General features: G+C 38.6%; 2 protein-coding genes across 2 annotated transcripts in view; both read left to right on the top strand.

The window, feature by feature from the left end:
* LOC122802006 overlaps positions 1-9,570 on the top strand; it is a 216,607-nt gene extending 207,037 nt beyond the window's left edge. The window contains exon 2 of the mRNA XM_044071753.1: positions 9,149-9,570. Coding sequence (XP_043927688.1) covers positions 9,149-9,570 — 422 coding nt within the window. The remainder of the gene's footprint in view (positions 1-9,148) is intronic.
* Positions 9,571-13,395: 3,825 nt separating this feature from the next.
* Positions 13,396-22,972, top strand: part of LOC122802004 — a 360,864-nt gene continuing 351,287 nt past the window's right edge. Inside the window, exons 1-2 of the mRNA XM_044071752.1 lie at positions 13,396-13,480; positions 14,305-14,604. Coding sequence (XP_043927687.1) covers positions 13,396-13,480; positions 14,305-14,604 — 385 coding nt within the window. The remainder of the gene's footprint in view (positions 13,481-14,304; positions 14,605-22,972) is intronic.

Raw genomic sequence — 22,972 nt, 5'->3', positions numbered from 1 at the left:
TAAATGATAATTAAACTATATAAGTGAATAATGATTTTGGTACATATGTTTTCCTTTTTTTGAGGGAAGTAAGTACTATTAAGTGCTTGAAAAGGGAAAAGTGGACTTCTTAGTGTTTCTATTTAAGGTATATACGGCTAGGCATCTTATGGTCCCTGTGATTACTTGTCTGGAATTCTTGCTATGATTTGTACATCCAAAGAGTAAAAACAAAAGTTTTAGTCCACGTTCACATGTGTTTTCTTCTATCATTTCTCCTTTCACTTCATATTGCATTTCCTGTTACTATTATACTAACTTACCTTTAATTTACCCAAACTGGCTATAATTTCATTTTCATATACGACGTATCTATTTTTTAACCAATGTTATCACATTATGTCAAATCTAGTTTAATTAAACTGTAGCTGTTCAAGTTTTATTTCTGAATATTTTTAAACTATTATTCTCAAAATGTTTTTGTAATACTTTGGAACTTTTTAAGTTTTATTTCTGAATATTGTTAAACTATTACTCTTAAAATGTTTTTGCAATACTTTGTACTTTTCTTTTTGGGCCTCCATTGAAAATGGGCATCTACCCAGACAGACTTTCCCAAGTTTGATTACATATTAGCTAATATATATATATATATATATATATATATATATATATATATATATATCTGTCTGTCTATGTATCTGTCTGTCTATAATATATATCTCCCATTCCTTTTCCTATGCTTAGGAGTTTACTATGTTGCTTGGATGCCAGTCTTGATTAGGGAAGCTAGATTCTTGGGCCCCATTAAGTAGGTTGGTTTTCAGTCCTGCTTTGAAAGATAAGGTCACTTGCTATGTAACAGAGGAAGAGAGGTTCATAGTACCTGCCTTGGTCAGTGTTAGCGAGAGTTTTTGAATGCCTTTGACACTGCTGCTGCTACAGCTACTGGTCAGTGAATCTCCCAGCCCCCTTTATTCTCGTTCTTCAAGAAAAGTGCAAGATACTTCAACTCTTACACCTGAGACAAGTATTCACCTCCACCTGTGAACAGCAATCCCCTCTTTTCCAAGAGAGACCAATAACCTAGGATTTTAAGGTGCTTCTTTGTTTCTTTGTTCCCAATTGAAATGTTGAGAGTTAAATTGCCAAGTCATGAATGACCAAAAAAAGTTAAAACAAATAAAGGAGATGACCACATATTAAGCATCATTTCTTCCCCTGTCCCACACCTACTCTAGCCTCTACTCTGCTCTCACTGTGCGTCTTTGAACTGAAACTAACTGATTGTTCATTTTCCATAGCAGATCGAGTCCCGGGTCTGGTGTCCATTTCTCTACCTGCTAGGTTCCTGTTCTATCTCTCCTCCCCCTTACCTAACTTTCTCTACCTGCTAGATTCCTGTCCTATCTCTCCTCCCCCTTACCTAACTTCCAGAATGGAGGTGTTATTGGCCCCTTATCTCTTAGGGCGCCATCTTTGAATCTTGGCATTAGCTCCTGCTGCTGCATGCCCCTGCTTGAAGCGTTCTTGCTTGTAAGTGATTGATAGTGTTGCCTTTACTGCTTTTACTGAATGTTAAGCTATAACTAGACAGAAGATTACTGTAATTTGATATGTCTGCACTGTGTGTCTTGCTATATTCCTAATAACATTACCTAGATAACATTGCAATTTTTAATTTGTTCCCCATGCCAGAAAGCACACTACATACAAATATCAGAACTATCCAAATTATTGTATGCCCTGAATGAAACGTGCTCTAGGCATAGTGGATAGCATGTTTGTAATAAATAGCTATTTAATATTAACTACATAATAAGCATTTAGCCGCAGTCCTTTGCCTCTTTCTACAGTATATTTTTCAGCTGAATTACTTGCTGTGAGAGGGGCATTAAAAAAGGTGATTGTATTCTACCATTTAGTGAATGTTAGCTGCAGTAATGTCTATCACGTGTTTTTAAAACATTGTAACAATTGCCGTTGGCATAGTAGATAGCGTGTTTGCAACATGTAGCTTTCTAATATTCACTAAATAACAAAGTATTTAGTCGCTGACCTTTGCTGCTTTCTAAAGTTTGTTTTTGGCTGAAATACTTGTAGAGAGGGGAGCATTAAGACTGTGTATGTATTCTGCCATTTAGCAGCTGGCAGCTGCAGTAATACCTACCACATGTTGTAAAATATTGTAACAATTGCCATTCCTCGCAACTGCTGTAGGAAGTATTTTAATGTCTAGTGCTTCAATCTGCTACTTAAACTGTTATGTTAGAATCAGTGCTTCTTTTATGAAACTGCTGCTCAGCTAATGCTTTTACACTAAGTGACAATTATTGTGTTTTGATAATTATGCTGGTCTGCATCCCTCTGTTAACTGCTTCCCCAGTTAATTAACCTCTCTCTATATCTTCCTAGCCATCTCCTCTCACTGTTACCAATGGTTACTATATTAGCCTTGCTGGACCTTTAAATTTCCCCGTGCCTCAGCTTTCTCGACCTCCCATATCTATCCCCTTCTCTATCACCACTTAATTACAAGGTTTTTGCCTGTCCTTTCCCAAGATGTTTGAGGACCTACCACAGAACTTCTTTCCTTCCTTGCACTATTACCTTACTAACAGTCCTGAAAGGTTTCACTACTCTTTTTTTCTTCCCCTGTCCCATTCCTACTCTAGCCTCTACCCTGCTCTCACTATGTGTCTTTGAACTGAAGCTAACTGATTGTTCATTTTCCATAGCAGATTGAGACCTGGGTCTGCCCCACTCCATTCGCCTTCGCTACGCTCGGGCTCACTTTGCTTCTCTACCCACCCCCATTCCCACCCACCCCATATCATTTCCTTTATCGTTAACCCCAGGATACACCCATAGCCTTACACCACACCCCTTCCTGTCCACTAGAACCTTTTTACTCCCAACCCCTCATCTTACTATCTTCCATATACACTAGTGCTCCTAGCTCCTAAGCTCCCCCCACAGGCTCCATCCTCTACCCCTCTCAAATATTTATACCACAAGTACTACTACTTAATTGAAACAGCTACTCCTTTACCTCAACTACCAACATGAACATCTCACCCTACTCTATTTGCCTCCATAATGTCTCCTGTCATCATTGACAGCTTTTCCTCCTTACTTAACTCCATTGTACAATAGCCCTACAAACTCTCAAGGCTGTATTTTCACTTATCCACTGCAATCTGTAGATGATACCTCATCTATTATCACCCTAAATACTCCTCTTCCCAGAATCAGAATACCTCCTTTTCACATAACTCATTCTAAAATCAAAACAAAACATCTTTGTAACTACCTATATAAATATAAATCCAGCTCCCTACCAGTCACTCTACTATTATCAGGAGACATTCAACCCAACCCTGGACCCCCACAAAACCACACTCCACTCCATATAACAGCCCCCAAACATATGATGCTAGTCACACTAAACATATGCAGTTTATGCAACACAATAACAGAATTTCAGGCATGGCTAACACAGTATTCCCCAGACTTAGTTGCACTTACTGAAACCTGGCTCATGCCACATATCAAAGACAAAGAACTCCTCCCACCTGGTTATAATATAATAAGAAAGGACAGAAGCAAGAATAAAGCAGTAGGTATTGCCATAAACTATCCCAGCAAATATACTATCCTTCCATACCCCAAATACATTCCCACCTTTGGTAATGCAGACATTCTCATTGCATTACTAAAGCTCAATAACCAAAAAATACTTTGTATCATAACAGTGTATATTCCCCCAGGCCAAAATATTCCAGTACTAGAAAACATTCTCTCTTGGGTATCCAAAAATATCTCCAATGAAACAGTCATCATGTGAGATGTCAATATCAATTGGCTAAACCTTTCCACAGACTCACCAGCAAATAGTATCCAACTTCATGGTTTTACACAGCTAATTACACTACCTAGTAGAATACACAATAATATCCTAACCTCAGACCTGGACTGGATCCTGGTCTGTGACCCTCTCAAGTACTGTGAGTCCAACACCCTACTTAATGCACTCAGTGACCATCTCCCTGCTTATACCAATAGAACCACCTCCCAAAAGCAGAAAACCCACACTTACAAGACATCCAGAAAACTAACAACATTTAGTCAGGACCTATTTAACAGTATATTAAGATCTATCAACTGGACCCCATTAAAAACTTTACCTTTGACGAGGTCATCAACCATTTCAATAAAACCTTCCAAGGTACCCTTATTGACCTAGCCCCTCTCCGAACTAAAAGAACAAAACCTAATCATGCACCTTGGTTAACCAAATCAACTAAACAAATATTACTAACTAGAGGTAGGGCCTGGAAAGATTGGCAAAGAAGTAAAACAGATACAAACTGGCAAAAATACAGGCAACTAAGTAATACAGCTAAAAAAAAAATCAACAAATGCTGATAAGAAAAACTACTTTTCTCAGCAACTAACCAGCCACAAAAACAACCCTAAAACATTCTGGAAAACTATTAAAACAATATTCTCCCCTGGAACCACTCAAAACCCTACTCCAAATGCAAATAAAACACCATCTGAAATAACTAACATATTCAATTCCAACTTCATAGATAGCATCACATCACTAATCACAAGCCTTAACCAGTCTACAACTCCCAACACTCTCAAAACCTCACCCACCTCCAACCAAAGTCCAACAATTCCTCCTCTCTCCTTTCAACCTGTTCCCACCTCACAAATACATAAACTTCTCCTCAAACTTAAACTATGCTCATGTTCCTCAGACAGCCTTCCACCAGAATACTTAAAACCTGCTGCAGACTATCACCTTTCCAATTAGCATCCTTATTAATTGGTCTGTCTCTGAATTGTATGTCCCAACCCTCTGGAAAAAATCTATCATAACCCCTTTACACAACGGAGGGCAATCCACAGAATTTACAAACTATAGACCCATCTCCATCCTCTCACCACTTTCCAAACTACTCAAAAATGTATACATATTCAATCACCTCATCCATAATAATCTACTTACACCCACCCAGCATGGCTTCAAGCCAACCCACAGTACCACAACAGCTCTTATGTTTTTCACAGACCTAGTTAATAACTCTAGGGATTCCAACCTACACACATCCGTTACACTGTTAGACCTGTCAAAGGCCTTTGACACAGTCTCACACAGCAAACTACTCCAGCAACTGACAGCAGTAGGCTGCTCACCAACCTACACACAATAGTTTAGCAGTTACTTAACCAATAGACAACAGTGTGCAAAATGGCAAGGCTGCCTACCTCAATATCAAAACAACAAAACAGGAGTTCCACATGGGGTTCATCCTGGGACGCCTTCTCTTTAAATATTCATTAATAACCTTCACACAACCTGTCATCATAGCAACTTTAATTCAATACCCCGATGTTTAAACTATATTCACTTCCTCTGACAATATTCCTGATCTACTGAAAAAAACATAGAGCACATTTACTGCCAAAGAGTCATGGCTAAACAACACACTACTGCTTAACCCTAACAAAACCAAACTTTTACTTTTTTCTCCCAAAACCAACATATCAGAATTCAAAATATACTCCCATAACAATACCGAGATTGAAATTGTTAATAATGCCAAATTATTAGGAGTCACCATAGATAACAAACTCTCATATGATCAACACATTCTTAATGCCATAAAAAACACACTTCAAGCTAGGAACTCTCCACAGACAAAAACACTTGCTGGACCCAAGCTCCAAAAAAACTTTGGCAAATACCTGTCTTATCCCCTCCCTTTTCTATGGCGCTCCCATTTTCACTAACCTGCATGCCTTTCTCAAATCTAAACTTCAGTCTTGTTACCATAAAATTGCAAAATTCGCCACTAATTCACCCTACCATACTCATCACTGCAACGTTCTCAAGGAACTAATCTCAGTGGAATCCCCCCATTATCTCAACTACCTATAACTATCTACATCACATAAAATAATATACAAGTCTGATAGCTGTCCAGGCTTAAAAGGCATCCTGCACACCCACTCCCCCACTAGAAATCTCCGCTCAAATAATAAGCTACTTACAGATGTATACAAACCTAAAAAAAGAGCTGGCGAATGTCTCTATTCGTATAACATAGCTAAACTCTGGAACAACCTCCCAAATAAAGTTACCAGAATTGAACAGCCCAAAAATTTCAAGCTCACTCTAAAGAACTACCTCTACAACTCTTGGACCTGTCTTTGTCAAACATAACACTCACCCCATCACCACCACCCCCACCACTTCATCACTACCTTCCTATAAAGTATTTAATCCTTTCTCCACTTTTCCCTACCAGACATTTTGTCTTAACTACTCCTTTGTATAACACATACTTGTAAGATATATGCCCTTTAAAATGATGTATTGATATTTTGTTTTCTCTAAACTGTCTGATTGCATCCTGAAGCAATGTTAAGATATTTCTTGTATCTAATGTATTGTAACATTATATCGGATTATCTGTTGATGTCTGTACTTGAGCTTTTTTCCCCAGGCCTCCGCTGAAAATGGGTCCCTTGACCCAGTCGGACTTTCCCAGTTACCAAATGTCAATAAATAAATAATAAATAAATATGTCGCTCTTTTTTTTCTGAAAAATTGTGAATTACAGCGGGCAAGCACCTCTGCAGTCCCAGAAATGGGGAGCAAGGTCTTCATGCCCCCAACCTTTTATATACCAACTCAAAAAACTCCATACCTTGGATAAAAGAGAATATTCTGAGAAATGTAAACCCTTTACTTAGTGTATGTAAGCCTGGATTTTTGATCATTCAGTCCCCACATTTCGGGACTCATCAGGTGAGGCCCATCATTTTGTATATTTAATTCATGGGGAGTGGTGGTGCAGTCCCCACAGTGGAGGTGTACAGGCCAAATCCCCCCACATAAAAGTTGTTTTTTGTTTTACTTATGGTAATCACAAATTTAAGATGTTGGTTTACATTTGAGATTACTTTTTAGATGATTTAGCTAGTGATAATGGTAATTGCAGATGAGTTCTTTCATTGTTTTCTGATTCAATCGCATTTGTGATTATTCATTATACACTCACAGACAGACAGACCGACAGACAGACAGATAGGTAAATATTTTTTACAAGGAACATGTAATTACCATAAGTAATCTGACAATGAAAATTATCCAATAGATATTACTCAATGCACCCCACATTACTGTGAAGCTTTCAGCTGTACAACTAACTAGGAGTAACTTTTCAATACATGACATGCATATTTATATTGTGGGTACCCACAACAAATGGAAACAAGGACAGACTTACAGTGGAACATACCTGTATGCTCTGAAAATTACACTTGCCCAAGTACAGTGAAACAATAGCTGTGTCTTAGAATGTTGTGTAGGTGTTTACCTGTCTATAAAGATCTGCATGATTTCTCAACTGCATATATTAGATGTAGAACCATGGAAATCTTTGGCAGTATGACTGGACAGACTCATTATTTTGCTGTTGTGAAATGAAGATTCACATTTATTTACAGCTTTGTGTACTACTAGACAGAATGCAAACATTAATTAAACTGGGTTAAGTAAAATTTGACAGTGGTCACATGTTCCCCCTCCTAAGTTGCCAGGTAAAAAAAAGACCATACAGGTATTGACTGAACTTAAAACTCCAGATGAATTGTCTATGAGGAAAATATACTTCAGGAATATGTTGTAGGTCAGAATCATTCAAAATACCTAACAAATACTCACCAAAAAGGGATTTCCTGACAAAAGAAGCTTTAAATTCCCAAGAAGTGGAAAAACATGTGAGAGATGGTAACTCCACCTTGTGATAGTCATTATATGGTTAAACATTTTCAAAATGTTCTGCAGAAGGGAAACCTGGGAGAGGAGATCACTAATGGAATGAAAAGGGAGACAGGAAATGTCAGTGCATGTCGGGGGTGGAGGGATGCTGACTATTGTGCAAGAGACTGTGAGCATTAATAACCAATAAAGAGGGTGAAAAGTTGCTTAGGAAATAGGAAATGTTAAATAAAAATTGCTAAGGAACAACTGGGTGAAGAAATGTGATAAATTTAAGTGTTATGAGGCTTGCAGAAATTAAGGATTTTTATGCCCTTCTTCCCAACTTCCACACAACATCAAGCTGCCTGCCCGGCTTACATGCTTAACCAGTCCTGGATTTCCAGCACGGCTCCTTCCTAACCAGGTATCCATAAATGTGACTCTTTGTAGAAAATTTCTAAACTTTTAATCATTAAGGATGCATAATATGAAGGAATAATTTGGTTCTGCATTCGATTGTGTTGCAAAATAAAGACTTTTGAATAAACATAACTGAATGAAAGTATGTCATTAAAGTTTGATCTAGCACCCCCACGCACCCATCAAAAACATGCTTACATACGGACCCTAGCAGAAGGACGTGGATGAAGTTTTAACACTTATTTTGGGTTTATTCTTTACATTCCAAATGGAAATGCTCCTGCTTTCACCCCACTTAAATTCCATAGGGACTCTTAACTAAGCACCCCTACTCCTACTCCACTATACTCTCATACTTATTCTAATTTCTCAAAATACCTACAACTAGCAGACTTTAAGTGACTGTAAGCATATAAATATTGATTAAAAAAAGAAAAAAAGAAAAAAAAAACAAATCTGCCATCAAGTTCTCTGCAACTCTCAAATGTATTAACCCTACTTGTTTTTACAAACTATATTGTATGTATTTTTACTTTGTAACCTTTATTTGCATTGTGTAACCTATATAGTATTATACTGTTCTTGGAGCTTTTCTCCCCGGGCCTCCACTGAAAATGGGCACTTCTTGGCCCAGTGGACTTTCCCGGTAATCAAACTGAAATAAATAAATAAATAAAAATAAATTTTCTCACAGAATAATATCCATAGGTTATTGTAGCCCTAGATGTGTTAGCAATATTTCTGCTGACAGTCTGCATGAGTTAATTACAGCTGTAGTCGATTGTTTTAATACTTTTGGCAGGGTACCATAATTTAGGTCTACCAGTTAACCTAGTATAGTGCAGGGAGTAAAGACTAGGGGCTGCAAATACATTTCATCCTGAAGTTCTGTGTTTCACTCTATCAGAATCCATTTGCTTATTGTGAAGTATTTACAAATATTTTTTTTACTTTTTTGTTCTTCAGGTATGCAATTTGTGACAGCAGTCATTGGAGAGAAGGTTGTTCTTAATTGCACTAATCACATGCTAGAAGTGATCACTGCTGTAATTTGGAAATTTGACAAAGAAGGATCCAACTGTTCTTTTGTCTGGACAGCTGAGGGAAATATGAGTTCAAGTAAATGTGAACTGGCAGGCATTACACTGTTTACAAAATACCTCCAAATATTCCCAGCTGAGCTGAGTCATACAGGAAATTATACTTGTCGATATGATTATAACCGTGGACATGAATGTGTGGAATACAACTTAACAGTAACAGGTAGGAAATGCATTTTTGTGATTAAAGTAAGATTTTTCTGTGACAAAGATGTAGGTATGGAAAAGACCCACATGGAAGTTAGAAGGATGGATAGTACAGTGAGTAACGGACATCTACGTAGCTGAACTCCTCACTAGGTAGAAACATCATAGAGTGCTGCATGAATGGTTGTACTCTTACAGATAATGGAAAGATAAACTATTGGAAACTATTGAATTTGTTCAACCTGTTTTGATTCGTGAGTATCAATATCAAAGTGTTTGGTGGTTATTAATGTTTTTGCACTTTTGTTTCCTACTTAAACTGTGGTCATTAACCATTCAGTGGTGGTAAGGTGGGATTTTACTGCTACTCTTACTGACCAGATAATTATGAACTGAAAACATCCACTGCTCCAAGCTGTGCATGGATGAGGGAGTTTACATGACAGAATGGGCAAATAAGAGCGTAAGCGAGCAGTTACAGCTTGGGAGACTCAAAGACTGTTTACTCAGAGCAGGGAGGATGCAGAATGGAAAACAAAGTTGAAAAGATTGAAAGCAATTGATAACTGCTTATTAATTGCTCAAATATGTACTACCCATTATAGCTGCAGCCTCAAAGAAAAATGTCACCAACGTACAAACCATCTCCAATAAAATCTGCTGGTTTATTACTAATGAATCATTAATAATGAAAACCACTGCCTAACTCTTGCCAAAGCTAAATGGCTCCCAGAACATTTTAGAAAACAAACTTGTGCCTCTTCCTACTTCATTTTGCTTGTGCTTTGGTATTTAACTGCATTTAGTTCGCTGCATATGTTACTGCTTGTCGATAGTCTTATACTTTATTTGAGCTGCTGTTTACTGTTGTGATTGTGAGCGAATTTATCTCATTTGCACTGTTTTACAGTAGATTTATTGATTAACTGTATGTCATTGCTATTTACTGCAATTCATTACTGTTTTATTGCATTTTATTACTGTTTAACTTTATTTTTTCATACTGTGAGTTCTGTTTTTTTTGTCTGTAGTGGTTAATCTGTGTTTTTTTATGGGTTTTACTGTTTTCTTAACACTTAAATTGAGTAGTACAGTCTAATACAGGTTTGCATCCAAAGATGCAGCTGTACTGTTTTTAACCCTTTGTGAGGTATTCCAGCTACACATTTTCCCTTAGTAGCACTTGTGTGGTCACTTAGTAGTATTACCCTCTTAGATCTCTCTGGCCTCTCTCCCTCAGTTTTTGACAAATATGGATGGGCAATTTCCTATGTTTTCTCCTGCTAGTCTGGTTGATATGGGCATCCTGATACAGTATAGCAACTGCCTCATGTCCACTGACAACCCTCTACTACTGACACATAGGAACACAATTTTTACATTAAGAACCTAGAGTCAATGCTCTCTCCCTTGCAAGACAGTATCTGGTACTGAGAAGGTTGTCAACACAAACACCACACCTCTAACACCACCCACACCTACACAACTCACACTCACATATTCAGATATCCTCAACAAAAACATACCCAAACAAAAGAGACCTCTGAGGCAATAACACACATGAACTCCACTGCCCACCACACTACACACCACACATCACACATAGTCCACACACCTGTGTCTCACAGCCACTAAGGCCTAAACATAAACCCAGCATATTAGTCATAGGACACTCCATTGTGAGACACACAGATGTGCCCCTCACCAGGCTGGATAAGGTGAAAGTCACGGTTAGTTGTTTGTCAGGTGCCAGAATCTTCCATATCACCTATGTACTCATGTCTCTCAACAACAGGTAGTGTTATGACACTGTCATAGTCCATGTTGGTGTGAACTACTTGAGCCGTACCTCCCTGGGCTATATGAAGAGAGACATGATCGAGCTTGCTGAGTATATGTCACAGGCGGGTATGTTCCCAGCCTTAATCAGCATTCTACCGTCACCCAGAATGATGGCTTAATACAAACAGAAAATGATTGACTTTAACAATTGTCTTACTTTCTGGTGTCACTCCAAGGGGCTCCAGTACCTGACAGCCTAGGAAAACATGATTGGCAAACCATGATGCTTTGCCAGAGATAGCCTGCATCTGTCTCCCTTGGGCTTCAGGCTCTTTGCAAAGGCTCTTCCCTCCCTCATAGTGCCTTTTTTAGGCAATGCCATGCGGTCACAAGGGGTGAAAATATCTTAGACCTGGTATTAACCAACATGAGTAACCACTGGAGCATCCCTACAATGTCATCCTCCATATTAATATCCGACCACAAAGAGGTCACTTTCTACTTCACCATCTCACCCCCCCCCCCCCCAGCTAGGGTCAAACAAAAAAATCTCCTCCAAAGCTGATTACAACCTACTGAGGGAAGGTATTAACAGGTTTGCAGCCCCCTCCCCATTCATAGGAACTAGCACATATGTCCAAACCTACATCAAAGTACTATATGAGCATTTATATAGTTGCATGGAATCAGGAATACCAGACAGGACAAAATCATCCTCCTCAAGGAAAAGTAAACCTGTCTGGTGGATATCTGCAGTAAATAAACTCTATAATAAATGGAAAAAATTGCTGTCGAGGACCAAGAAGGAGCAGGTGCCTAACTGAAAGCAATCTCTCCGTAGCCTGAACAAGCAAATAAGAGCACTAGTGAAATCCTCCAAAGCAAACTTCGAGTCCAAACTGACCACATTTTCTAAAGACAGTCATCAGGCTTTCTTCACATATGTCCGCAGTCTCAAAGGTAACACCCAAATCTGCTCTGAACTGGTGGTCAAGAACAAAACATACACAAATGCCGTAGATATAGCCAATCTGCTGGCAGACAGGTTCAGTGAAAACTTCACCCCTCTGTCCCCCCATCAGTAAATCAGGACATCCCCTGCACCTGACGTCCTCCCCAGCCTCCATGGGACCCAATAATATCCTAGGCTGCATCCTACATGAACTCAGGCAGGAACTTGCAGCACCATTAGGCACCCTATTCAATCAAAGCTTGAGTACCGGCTTTGCCCCAGCTGAGTGGAGGAAATCCACTGTCATCCCTTTGCACAAAGATGGAGCGTTCACTGATCCAGGAATTATAGGACCATCAGCCTAACTAGCCTGATCTGCAAGGCCATGAAGTGGATTATCATGGACCTCATTAACAAGGACATTGGCAACCTCCAAATACTTGAACCCATGCAGTTTGGTTTCGTCAAGGGGAGGTCATGCCTGTTAAATTTGGACGACTTCTTTGAGACAGCCACCAAAGCCATGGATGAGGGGAAGACAGTGCACACTGCCTACCTTGACCTGGCCAAAGCCTTCGATAATATTCCCCACTTGGTATAATAGATAAACTCTCTCAGCTAGGCATCAATCCATATGTTACCAGCTGGATAGCAAACTGGCTCACTAATAGAACCCACCTAGTCAAAATAGGGGAAGCCACCTCAAGCAGTCAACCCATAATGAGCAGTGTGCCCAAGGGATTGGTCTTGGGGCCTTTGTTGTTTGGAGTATACTTTTCTGAGGTGCAGGCCAAACCTAGTGGGCTATGGTTGACCAAGTTTGTATATGACTACAAGCTGGGTGCTGTCATCACTTTCACTAGTGATGTGGACATCTTCCAAGAGGGTCTCACCCAAACAAATGACTGGTGCCAGAAACATGCCCTCAAACTGAATGTCAAAAAAATGCATCATCATCCCCTTTGGGGAGAGTGATGTCTCCACAAATTCTTACATTAATATCAAGGTCCTAAGCATGCAATCAGTCATGAGGGACTTGGGCACCCAGGTTGATAGCAAACTGACTTTTGACCACCATATTGCCTCCATTTACAGAAAGCTTTCTGCATGGCCCACCTCATTAGTAAGGGTATCTCATCCAGGGAAAAGGTGGTAACGGACAACGTCTTGCTGTGAGTCGACAACACTACCGCAGCACCACCACCGCAGTATTACCTTGTGATAGTCATTATATGGTTAAACATTTTCAAAATGTTCTGAAGAAGGGAAACCTGGGGGAGGAGATCACTAATGGAATGAAAAAGGGAGACAGGAAATGTCAGTGCATGTCGGGGTGGAGGGATGCTGACTATTGTGCAAGAGACTGTGGGCATTAATAACCAATAAAGAGGGTGAACAGTTGCTTAGGAAATAGGAAATGTTAAATAAAAATTGCTAAGGAACAACTGGGTGAAGAAATGTGATAAATTTAAGTGTTATGAAGCTTGCAGAAATTAAGGATTTTTATGCCCTTCTTCCCAACTGCCACACAACATCAAGCTGCCTGCCCAGCTTACATGCTTAACCAGTCCTGGATTTCCAGCACGGCTCCTTCCTAACCAGGTATCCATAAATGTGACTCTTTGTAGAAAATTTCTAAACTTTTAATCATTAAGGATGCATAATATGAAGGAATAATTTGGTTCTGCATTCAATAATGTTGCAAAATAAAAAATTTTGAATAAACATAACTGAATGAAAGTATGTCATTAAAGTTTGATCTAGCACCCCCAAGCACCCATCAAAAACATGATTACATACGGAACCTAATAGAAGGACGTGGATGAAGTTTTAACATTTATTTTGAGTTTATTCTTTACATTTTCTCACAGAATAATATCCATAGGTTATTGTAGCCCTAGATGTGTTTGCAATATTTCTGTTGCCAGTCTGCATGAGTTAATTACAGCTGTAGTCAATTGTTTTAATACTTTTGGCAGGGCACCATAATTTAGGTCTACCAGTTAACCTAGTATAGTGCAGGGAGTAAAAACTAGGGGCTGCAAATACATTTCATCCTGAAGTTCTGTGTTTCACTCTATCAGAATCCATTTGCTTATTGTGAAGTATTTACAAATATTTCTTACTTTTTTGTTCTTCAGGTATGCAATTTGTGACAGCAGTCATTGGAGAGAAGGTTGTTCTGAATTGCACTAATCACACGCTAGAAGTGATCATTGCTGTATTTTGGAAATTTGACAACAAAGAAGGATCCAACTGTTCTTTTGCCTGGAGAGCGGAGGGAAATATGAGTTCAAGTAAATGTGAACTGACAGGCATTACACTGTTTAGAAAAGACCTCCACATATTCCCAGCTGAGCTAAGTCATACAGGAAATTATACTTGTCGATATGATTATAACCGTGGACATGAATGTGTGGAATACAACTTAACAGTAACAGGTAGGAAATGCATTTTTGTGATTAAAGTAAATTTTTTCTGTGACAAAGATATAGGTATGGAAAAGACCCACATGGAAGTTAGAAGGATGGATAGTACAGTGAGTAACGGACATCTACGTAGCTGAACTCCTCACTAGGTAGAAACATCATAGAGTGCTGCATGAATGGTTGTACTCTTACAGATAATGGAAAGATAAAGATAAACTATTGGAAACTATTGAATTTGTTCAACCTGTTTTGATTCGTGAGTATCAATATCAAAGTGTTTGGTGGTTATTAATGTTTTTGCACTTTTGTTTCCTACTTAAACTGTGGTCATTAACCATTCAGTGGTGGTAAGGTGGGATTTTACCGCTACTCTTACTGGCCAGATAATTATGAACTGAAAACATCCACTGCTCCAAGCTGTGCATGGATGAGGGAGTTTACATGACAGAATGGGCAAATAAGAGCAGTTACAGCTTGGGAGACTCAAAGACTGTTTACTCAGAGCAGGGAGGATGCAGAATGGAAAACAAAGTTGAAAAGATTGAAAGCAATTGATAACTGCTTATTAATTGCTCAAATATGGACTATCCATTATAGCTGCAGCCTCAAAGAAAAATGTCACCAACTTACAAACCATCTCCAATAAAATCTGCTGGTTCATTACTAATGAATCATTAATAATGAAAACCACTGCCTAACTCTTGCCAAAGCTAAATGGCTCCCAGAACATTTTAGAAAACAAACTTGTGCCTCTTCCTACTTCATTTTGCTTGTGCTTTGGTATTCAACTGCATTTAGTTTGCTGCATATGTTACTGCTTGTCGATAGCCTTATACTTTACTTGAGCTGCTGTTTACTGTTGTGATTGTGAGCGAATATATCTCATTTGTACTGTTTTACAGCAAATTTACTGATTAACTGTATTCCATTGCTATTTATTGCAATTCATTACTGTTTTATTGCATTTTACTGCATTTTATTACTGTTTAACTTTATTTTTTCATACTGTGAGTTCTGTTTTTTGTCTGTAGTGGTTAATCTGTGTTTTTTTGTGAGTTTTACTGTTTTCTTAACACTTAAATTGAGTAGCACAGACTAATACAGGTTTGCTGCATCCAAAGATGCAGCTGTACTGTTTTTAACCCTTTGTGAGGTATTCCAGCTACAAATTTTCCTTTAGCAGCACTTGTGTGGTCACTTAGTAGTATTACTGTTAGACCCTCCACCCTTTACCCTCTTAGATCTCTCTGGCCTCTCTCCCTCAGTTTCTGACAAATATGGATGGACAATTTCCTATGTTTTCTCCTGCTAGTCTGGTTGATATGGGCATCCTGATACAGTATAGCAACTGCCTCATGTCCACTGACAACCCTCTACTACTGCCACATGGGAACACAATTTTTGAGAGATGCAATTACATTAAGAACCTAGAGTCAATGCTCTCTCCCTTGCAAGACAGTATCTGGTGCTGAGAAGGTTGTCAACACAAACACCACACCTCTAACACCACCCACACCTACACAACTCACACTCACATATGCGGAGATCCTCAACAAAACATACCCAAACAAAAGAAACCTCTGAGGCAATAACACACATGAACTCCACTGCCCACCACACTACACACCACACATAGTCCACACACCTGTGTCTCACAGCCACTAAGGCACTCAGGTACTTAAGTTCCTTTTACATTTCAGACCAAAGATCACAAGGAAGTTAAACATCTTGCTCAAGGCAACTTGCACGCCTAGTGTTACTAAACACAGCCTTTACACTTGGGCACACTCAGAAATGTCCTGAATGAGGGATCAGGGTAGCAGAACTGCAAGGTTGACAGATTATTCACTAGGAGAGTAACAGGAACATGTACTGCCTCAAGTCACAAGGGATTACATCAACAGGAACTACTGTCTCTAGCCTAATACACGCTTTTATGTGAAATGATCACTGCATATTTCAAAATAATTTTATTTTAAATTATTAGAACCATAATGCAGTTTATAATTGAGAAAAGGGCAGTTAAAATGTATCCAGCTAAGGTCAAACTGGATAAATGGTGATCATGACTATAAGAGTGATGACTGTACGTAAGAATAGGCTCTGGTAGAAAATGTTCTACTAATTATAAGTGTTTCATTTCTAGTTAAAAATCAAACAAATAATGCCTATGGGGTACTCTTTTATCATTGTACAGGATGCACACCTAGTAACATCCAAATAACATTGTTGTACAATCTGTAACTATGGTAACCAGCCTAGAAAGAGCACTGCCCCTCCCACTACCCCTCTGAATCCCAGCACAACACCCTACTGATCAAACACTAGTACTTCTATCTTATTAAAGTATATTAAGAATGACAACTGAAATTTTACTTGCACTATTCTTTATATTTACACCTTAAATTATAAAAGGGTGAGTATTTTTTGCACTCTTCCAGTTCCCCTTTCAGTCTGTATCCTTTGCATACTGCTATTGCTTTCCTGCAGGTTTTGGACTTTCTTTATGTATCTTCCAATCAGTTTATTCTTTTACTTGTCTTCCTAACTTTCAGTTACTTCCTCAAGTAATACATAATCATTCAGAAGTGATCGAACGTCCTCTGAATCAACTGTTAGATACTGACAGTAGGAACATCGAATCTACAAGGTGGTACCATAGAGCATATTTTGCAGTAAGTTAAGAGGCTGTTGCAGAGGAAGCTATCAAGCTACTCAATGATGTAATGATTACAGGCCTTGGTCATCATGCGGACCCATTCAATAAAATGATTACATTACAGTGACATGATTTTCACAATTTGCTGGCATTACCTAAATATTACTTAAGTGCTTACACTATTGTTCATGCTTAGCTACTTATCTGCATGTCAATGTTCCTGCCATCCATATCTTAAATAGCTCATGTAGACAATGTTTGATCACTTCTGAATGATTATGTGCTGTTCAAGGAAGTATGCTTCGGCTGAAAGTTTGCATTTGCTTTCCTTACAGACTGATGCAGTTCTGGTTTTTACCCCAGACAACAATCATTTATCTGCTGACGGGACGCATATATATATCCATCATATATATAAAAAAAATCTAGGAATCCTCTAGTTGTTTGATCAAAGTTTGATTGTGCTTTCCTTGGGGTTATATATATATAGAGGCTGACATCCCCTGTACATTCCTAAAGGAATGCCTCATCCATGCTGTGACACCCCTGCCCTGGCCCAGTAATCAAGAAGTATCAATCCTCACCACTGACATCATTGACAGATGTGCACATTGGGATGACAAGTACACACACAGTAAAGTACAATTTCCCTTAAGAGCACAAAGAGATCACAGTCAATCTGGGGCTGTTTTTCCCTCTCTCTCCAGATCCCCAATAAGACTCCTCACTGGAACAGCTGTAGGGTAGCTGACACACACTGACACTTTGAGATTTGATTTATATACAAACACACAGACACTCCTGGGGAAGGCTGACACAGGTTCACTAGCTATGCCTCCTTCTGCCCAGACTATACGGTAGAACCACCTGCCACCAACCACAACTTACCATCTGCCATAAGGCCCTTACAAAGGGTGACCAATTCTACTGTGCAATGTTACTGTTATCCAAATGGTAAGTGTGACCACAACTTCTAAGGCTATTCCAGAGTGGCCTGTACAATGTTACCAAATACATGCAAGTATTATAAGAGCTTAAATATCTCTACACAAAACCAGTCACAATTAAAAGGTTTAAATATATTTAATAATAAATAATAATAGAACAAGACAATACTCATTAACTCAATACAATGACAATAGAGTTCAGAATCACAGGAAATATTTTAAAACAACATTGCAAGACAGTCTCACATAAATACAGAAAACATATCGACTACTCTTGCTATATTCCTATCTGTAAGAGATACCATGCCCTAAATGTCTTACTTACAGAGCCAGGCAAATACAGATGAGAAGTGGTGAATGAATGTGTACAGGTCCAGAACAAGATACAAAATGCACTGACTTTCTCTCTGAGATAGTTCTTAAATTAATAGTACACATTACTGCCGTGTTAGCCAGATGACATCACTATTTGACACCTGCATTTAGTTCCCAGGTTAAACAGATACCAACAAAATTTAACATGTCTCTATGAAAAATACTAATCTCTTAGAAGCTGCCTGAAACTGGAAGTCGTAAAACAATTAACACTTTTACATTTTAAACCTAGTAATTATTTCTGTCTTAAGACAATAGAAAGAAACTCTAGCTGCAGACATTCTGTCTTCTAGCTGTGGTAAACACAATCGTATAACTCTTTACTTATTTTCTTAGAGTTTGCAAGTTAACTCTGTATGTTCCAACTTCTACTATGAAAGCATACATTTGCACAGGCATATAGTCCATATACATTTCTGCTCTTTTCCAGCAGGGTGCACTGTGGTTACATTTTGAAGCTTGGCACATAACATACTGGTTACTTACATTTGTTGACAAACCTATGGAGCATATTAATATTTACAATGACACAGAATTATTTACAAAATTCTAGCTAGCTGGGCTGGCAGCCTTCACACGTGGATTCTCATTACTACCCACACAACTATCACTGTCTTCCTTTCATCTCTCATGCACTATTCCTTGTTTGTACCACCTATGTGAGATTCTGACCTATTGGTTCCATATATTATGCCATTTTCAAGCTCCTACATACTTCCCATACTTCAGACCAATCCTCTGTCCTTGAGCCTATGCCTTCTTCCATATGCCATTTTCTCTAGGGTGTTAAGATTCTGGATTTATCTTCATTTTCATTTTATCTGTGTCTATACCTACATTTTCATAATCATTTTTGCCCTCACAATTAGAAACTCTTCTGATAGTAAAGTTGCAACTTCGTTCACTCCTAGTCCTTTGAGTTAATCAGGTTTTCATAAATTTTTTTTTACAAAATTTTCCTGAAATATAAAGTTATACTACATAAAAGAATGCAACAATGACTTAAACAGGATATAATAAGGAAAATAAACCAACATACAAACCAAAATAAATGCAAGTGATAAATGCAAACTATTAGAAATTTGATAATTTAAGAAAATAGTTAGAAGTGTTAACGGTCTTTCTTGTCCATATTAAAACGTCATTAGACTTAGCACATTTTTATTTATTTTAGTTTGATAACTGGCTAAGTATTATGACACACCCTTTTCAGTCATGACCCGGGCACCATAGTCCAAGACAAAAACAGTAAATTATATACACAGACATTTGTGTGCTGTTTACAATTATAAATGCAAGTGATGTTATTATTTACCGTATGTACAGTTGGGCATATGGGCGACGCAGTGGTGCAGCAGTTAACATTGTCACCTCACAGCAAGAAGTTCTCCAGTTTGATTATCAGCTGGGGTGCCTTCTGGGTGGAGTTTGCATGTTCTCACTGTGTTCATGTGGGTATCCTCCAGGTACTCCGGTTTCCTCCCACATTCTAAAAATATGCATCTGGAGCATTTCTCCTCGGGCCTCCGCTGAAAGTAGGCTCTGTCCTAGTCAGACTTTCCCAGTCAGCAAATGATAAATAAATAAAATAAGTAATATAAAATAAAGTTATGGTAGGCATTCAACAAATTGTCTTTAAACTAATCAGAATTTCCTTAATATACATTAACAAAACATTTAAGCAAGCAATAATGCACTCCAGGGTGTATTAATGTGTAATTAACTCCCCCACTGGGTGTTATGAGGCCCGACGCCACAGAAGGAGGACCTCTACACCCCTGGAAGGATGTTAATTACACATTAACATACACCCTGGAGGGCATTATAGCACTTAGAGAATGGGCTCTCTGTAAAATTGTTGTGTTTTACTTGCTTATTTATTTATTTTTTTTTAAGTATTATATCATTTTTTATATATTTTTAATGTAAAATAGTTCCTCCACCTAATGTTTCAAACTTGCTGTAGTATATGTTAATGGTGTTGCAGGAAGCATTTTACATCAAATGCATATAAAAAGTACTGCAACAACAAATCCACAGGTGGTGTGACCAGTAAGGCTCAGTGTCCCAATATAAAACACATTTATTCAACGAAAATAAAAAAATGGTTAAGTGCTTTTGTCAAAACTTACTTCATCAGAACCATGAATTAAAAAGACCAAACACTTAAATATCTAAAATGCAAGGTCACTTGATAACATAAAAAAATAATTTTTAAAGGGGTATTACCCCATTTTATACACACATGGCTTTTCTCTTAAGCGCAGGCATAATAGAGGTACTGTCATTTATCCCTGGCTGAGATGTTGCATTTAGTCTCAATTGCCATTTGAACTCACTCTCCTCAATTTTTTGTTTTCCCAGTAACCTCCCTTCAGATCCTTCATAATTCTTTCTAAAATACCAAATTTAAAATAAAATTTTTTCCTTGACAAGGTCCATTACTATGTCTAAATATTGCATTATTATTGTCACCATTCTTAACTGCATATAAATGCTCACAGATGTGTTTCTGTAAACTTCGAGTTGTTTTCCCCACATAAAAAAAGTTACAGGTTTTACATGGTTTACTATCACATGTTCGACATGACATTGTTCGAATGTACAGCTGTCCAAACCAAATGTTCGGAAATCTGTACACCGAACAGTGTAAATGTCAAACCAAGCATTTCAGTGCAGTCGAATTTTGAAAATGTCGACGACACTGAAATGCTTCTACCCACCCAACATATTACAACTGCTTTTTGCAGGGGTCAAGCCCCCCCTGCACCCCCCACACCTCCCCTACTTATATATACAAACTCCCAGATCGCACTACAGTGAGGGTAAGGGTACATTTCCCCATCCCCACTATAGTACAATCTGCACCGCAATGTTGGAGCTGACAACAGTGGCCATTCGCTCTTGTCAGCTTCGGCATTCCAGTGATTGCCCTAACAGTTCTGCTATCTAGTTTTCGCACATAGTTTGTCTAAAAGACAAATGAACATGTGATAGTAAATCGTTTTACACACTGCAATGTACACAATACCATGTGTGGACTCTGAGCCTTATTGGTCACACCACCTGTGGATTTGTTGTTGCAGTTTTGGTTTATGTATTTTTTTTTTTTTAATTTAATTATTTAGTTAGTTAGTTAGTTAGTTATTCCAGTTTGATGACCTGGGAGGTCCACTGAGCTCGGGGAGCCCATTTTCAGTGGAGGCCCGGGGAGAAAAGCTCCACAATAGAACTTTTACTTACATGATTAATTACAAAGAAAGTTTACATTACACACAACAGGTAGCATTCAAAAAAAAAAAAGAAAACAACCAATTACAGTTTTGTTCAGGAGAAAAAGACAGGCATATAGTATCATGGCTAGATTTTACTGTTTAGTTACATATACAATCTACATTTGAGAGCAAGGTTAGGAAGGTAAAAAGGTTAGCCAGGAGTAAAGGGGGAGGAGAGCTTGAGAGTTTCTTTATCCTTTGGCAGCACGTTTTGGTTTTTACATAGAAAAAATAATGTAGTGCTTAAAAAAATAATAAGCAAGTAAAACACAACAATTTTACATAGAGCCCATTCTCTCTCCCATACACACATACACAATCTCTTCTGCTTTCACACACCTACATATATACACACACACACAATCTCCTCTGCTTTCATATACACATTCACTCACAGATCACTCACCCTCTTTCTCAATCTGTCACAGAGTCTCAGCTGCTTTTATGCATGCATTCAGTCACACAAAATCACTCACTCTCTCTTGATCTCTCACACTAACAGTCTCCTCTGCTTTCATAGACGCATTCAGTTACACAAGCTCACTCTCACTTTCTCTCACTCTCACACACACACACACACACACACACACACACACACACACACACACACACACACACACACACACACACACACACACACACACACACACACACACACTTTCTCTCTTCTGCTTTCATGCAGGCATTCACTCACATATGCAGACAGCAGCGCAGACACAGACACCCAATCATCTCTCTCTCTCTCAGTTTCATACATGCATGCACTGTCTCTATTTCTCTCTCTCTCTCACACACACACACACACACACACACACACACACACACACACACACACACACACACACACAGTCAACATCTCCACACACACACACACACACACACACACACACACACACACACACACACACACTCACACTTTCTCTCTTTTGCTTTCATGCAGGCATTCACTCACATATGCAGACAGCAACACAGACACATAGACACCCAATCATCTCTCTCTCTCTCAGTTTCATACATGCATACACTGTCTCTCTTTCTCTCTCTCTCACACACACACACACACACACACACACACACACACACACACACACACACGCGCGCACATGCAGGCTTTTTATTTTACA

This window comes from Protopterus annectens, chromosome 5.part0, assembly GCF_019279795.1.
Source record: "Protopterus annectens isolate FY-2018-M chromosome 5.part0, PAN1.0, whole genome shotgun sequence".
NCBI classification, from domain to species: Eukaryota; Metazoa; Chordata; order Ceratodontiformes; family Protopteridae; genus Protopterus; species Protopterus annectens.
This window is presented reverse-complemented; position numbering and strand designations above follow the sequence as displayed.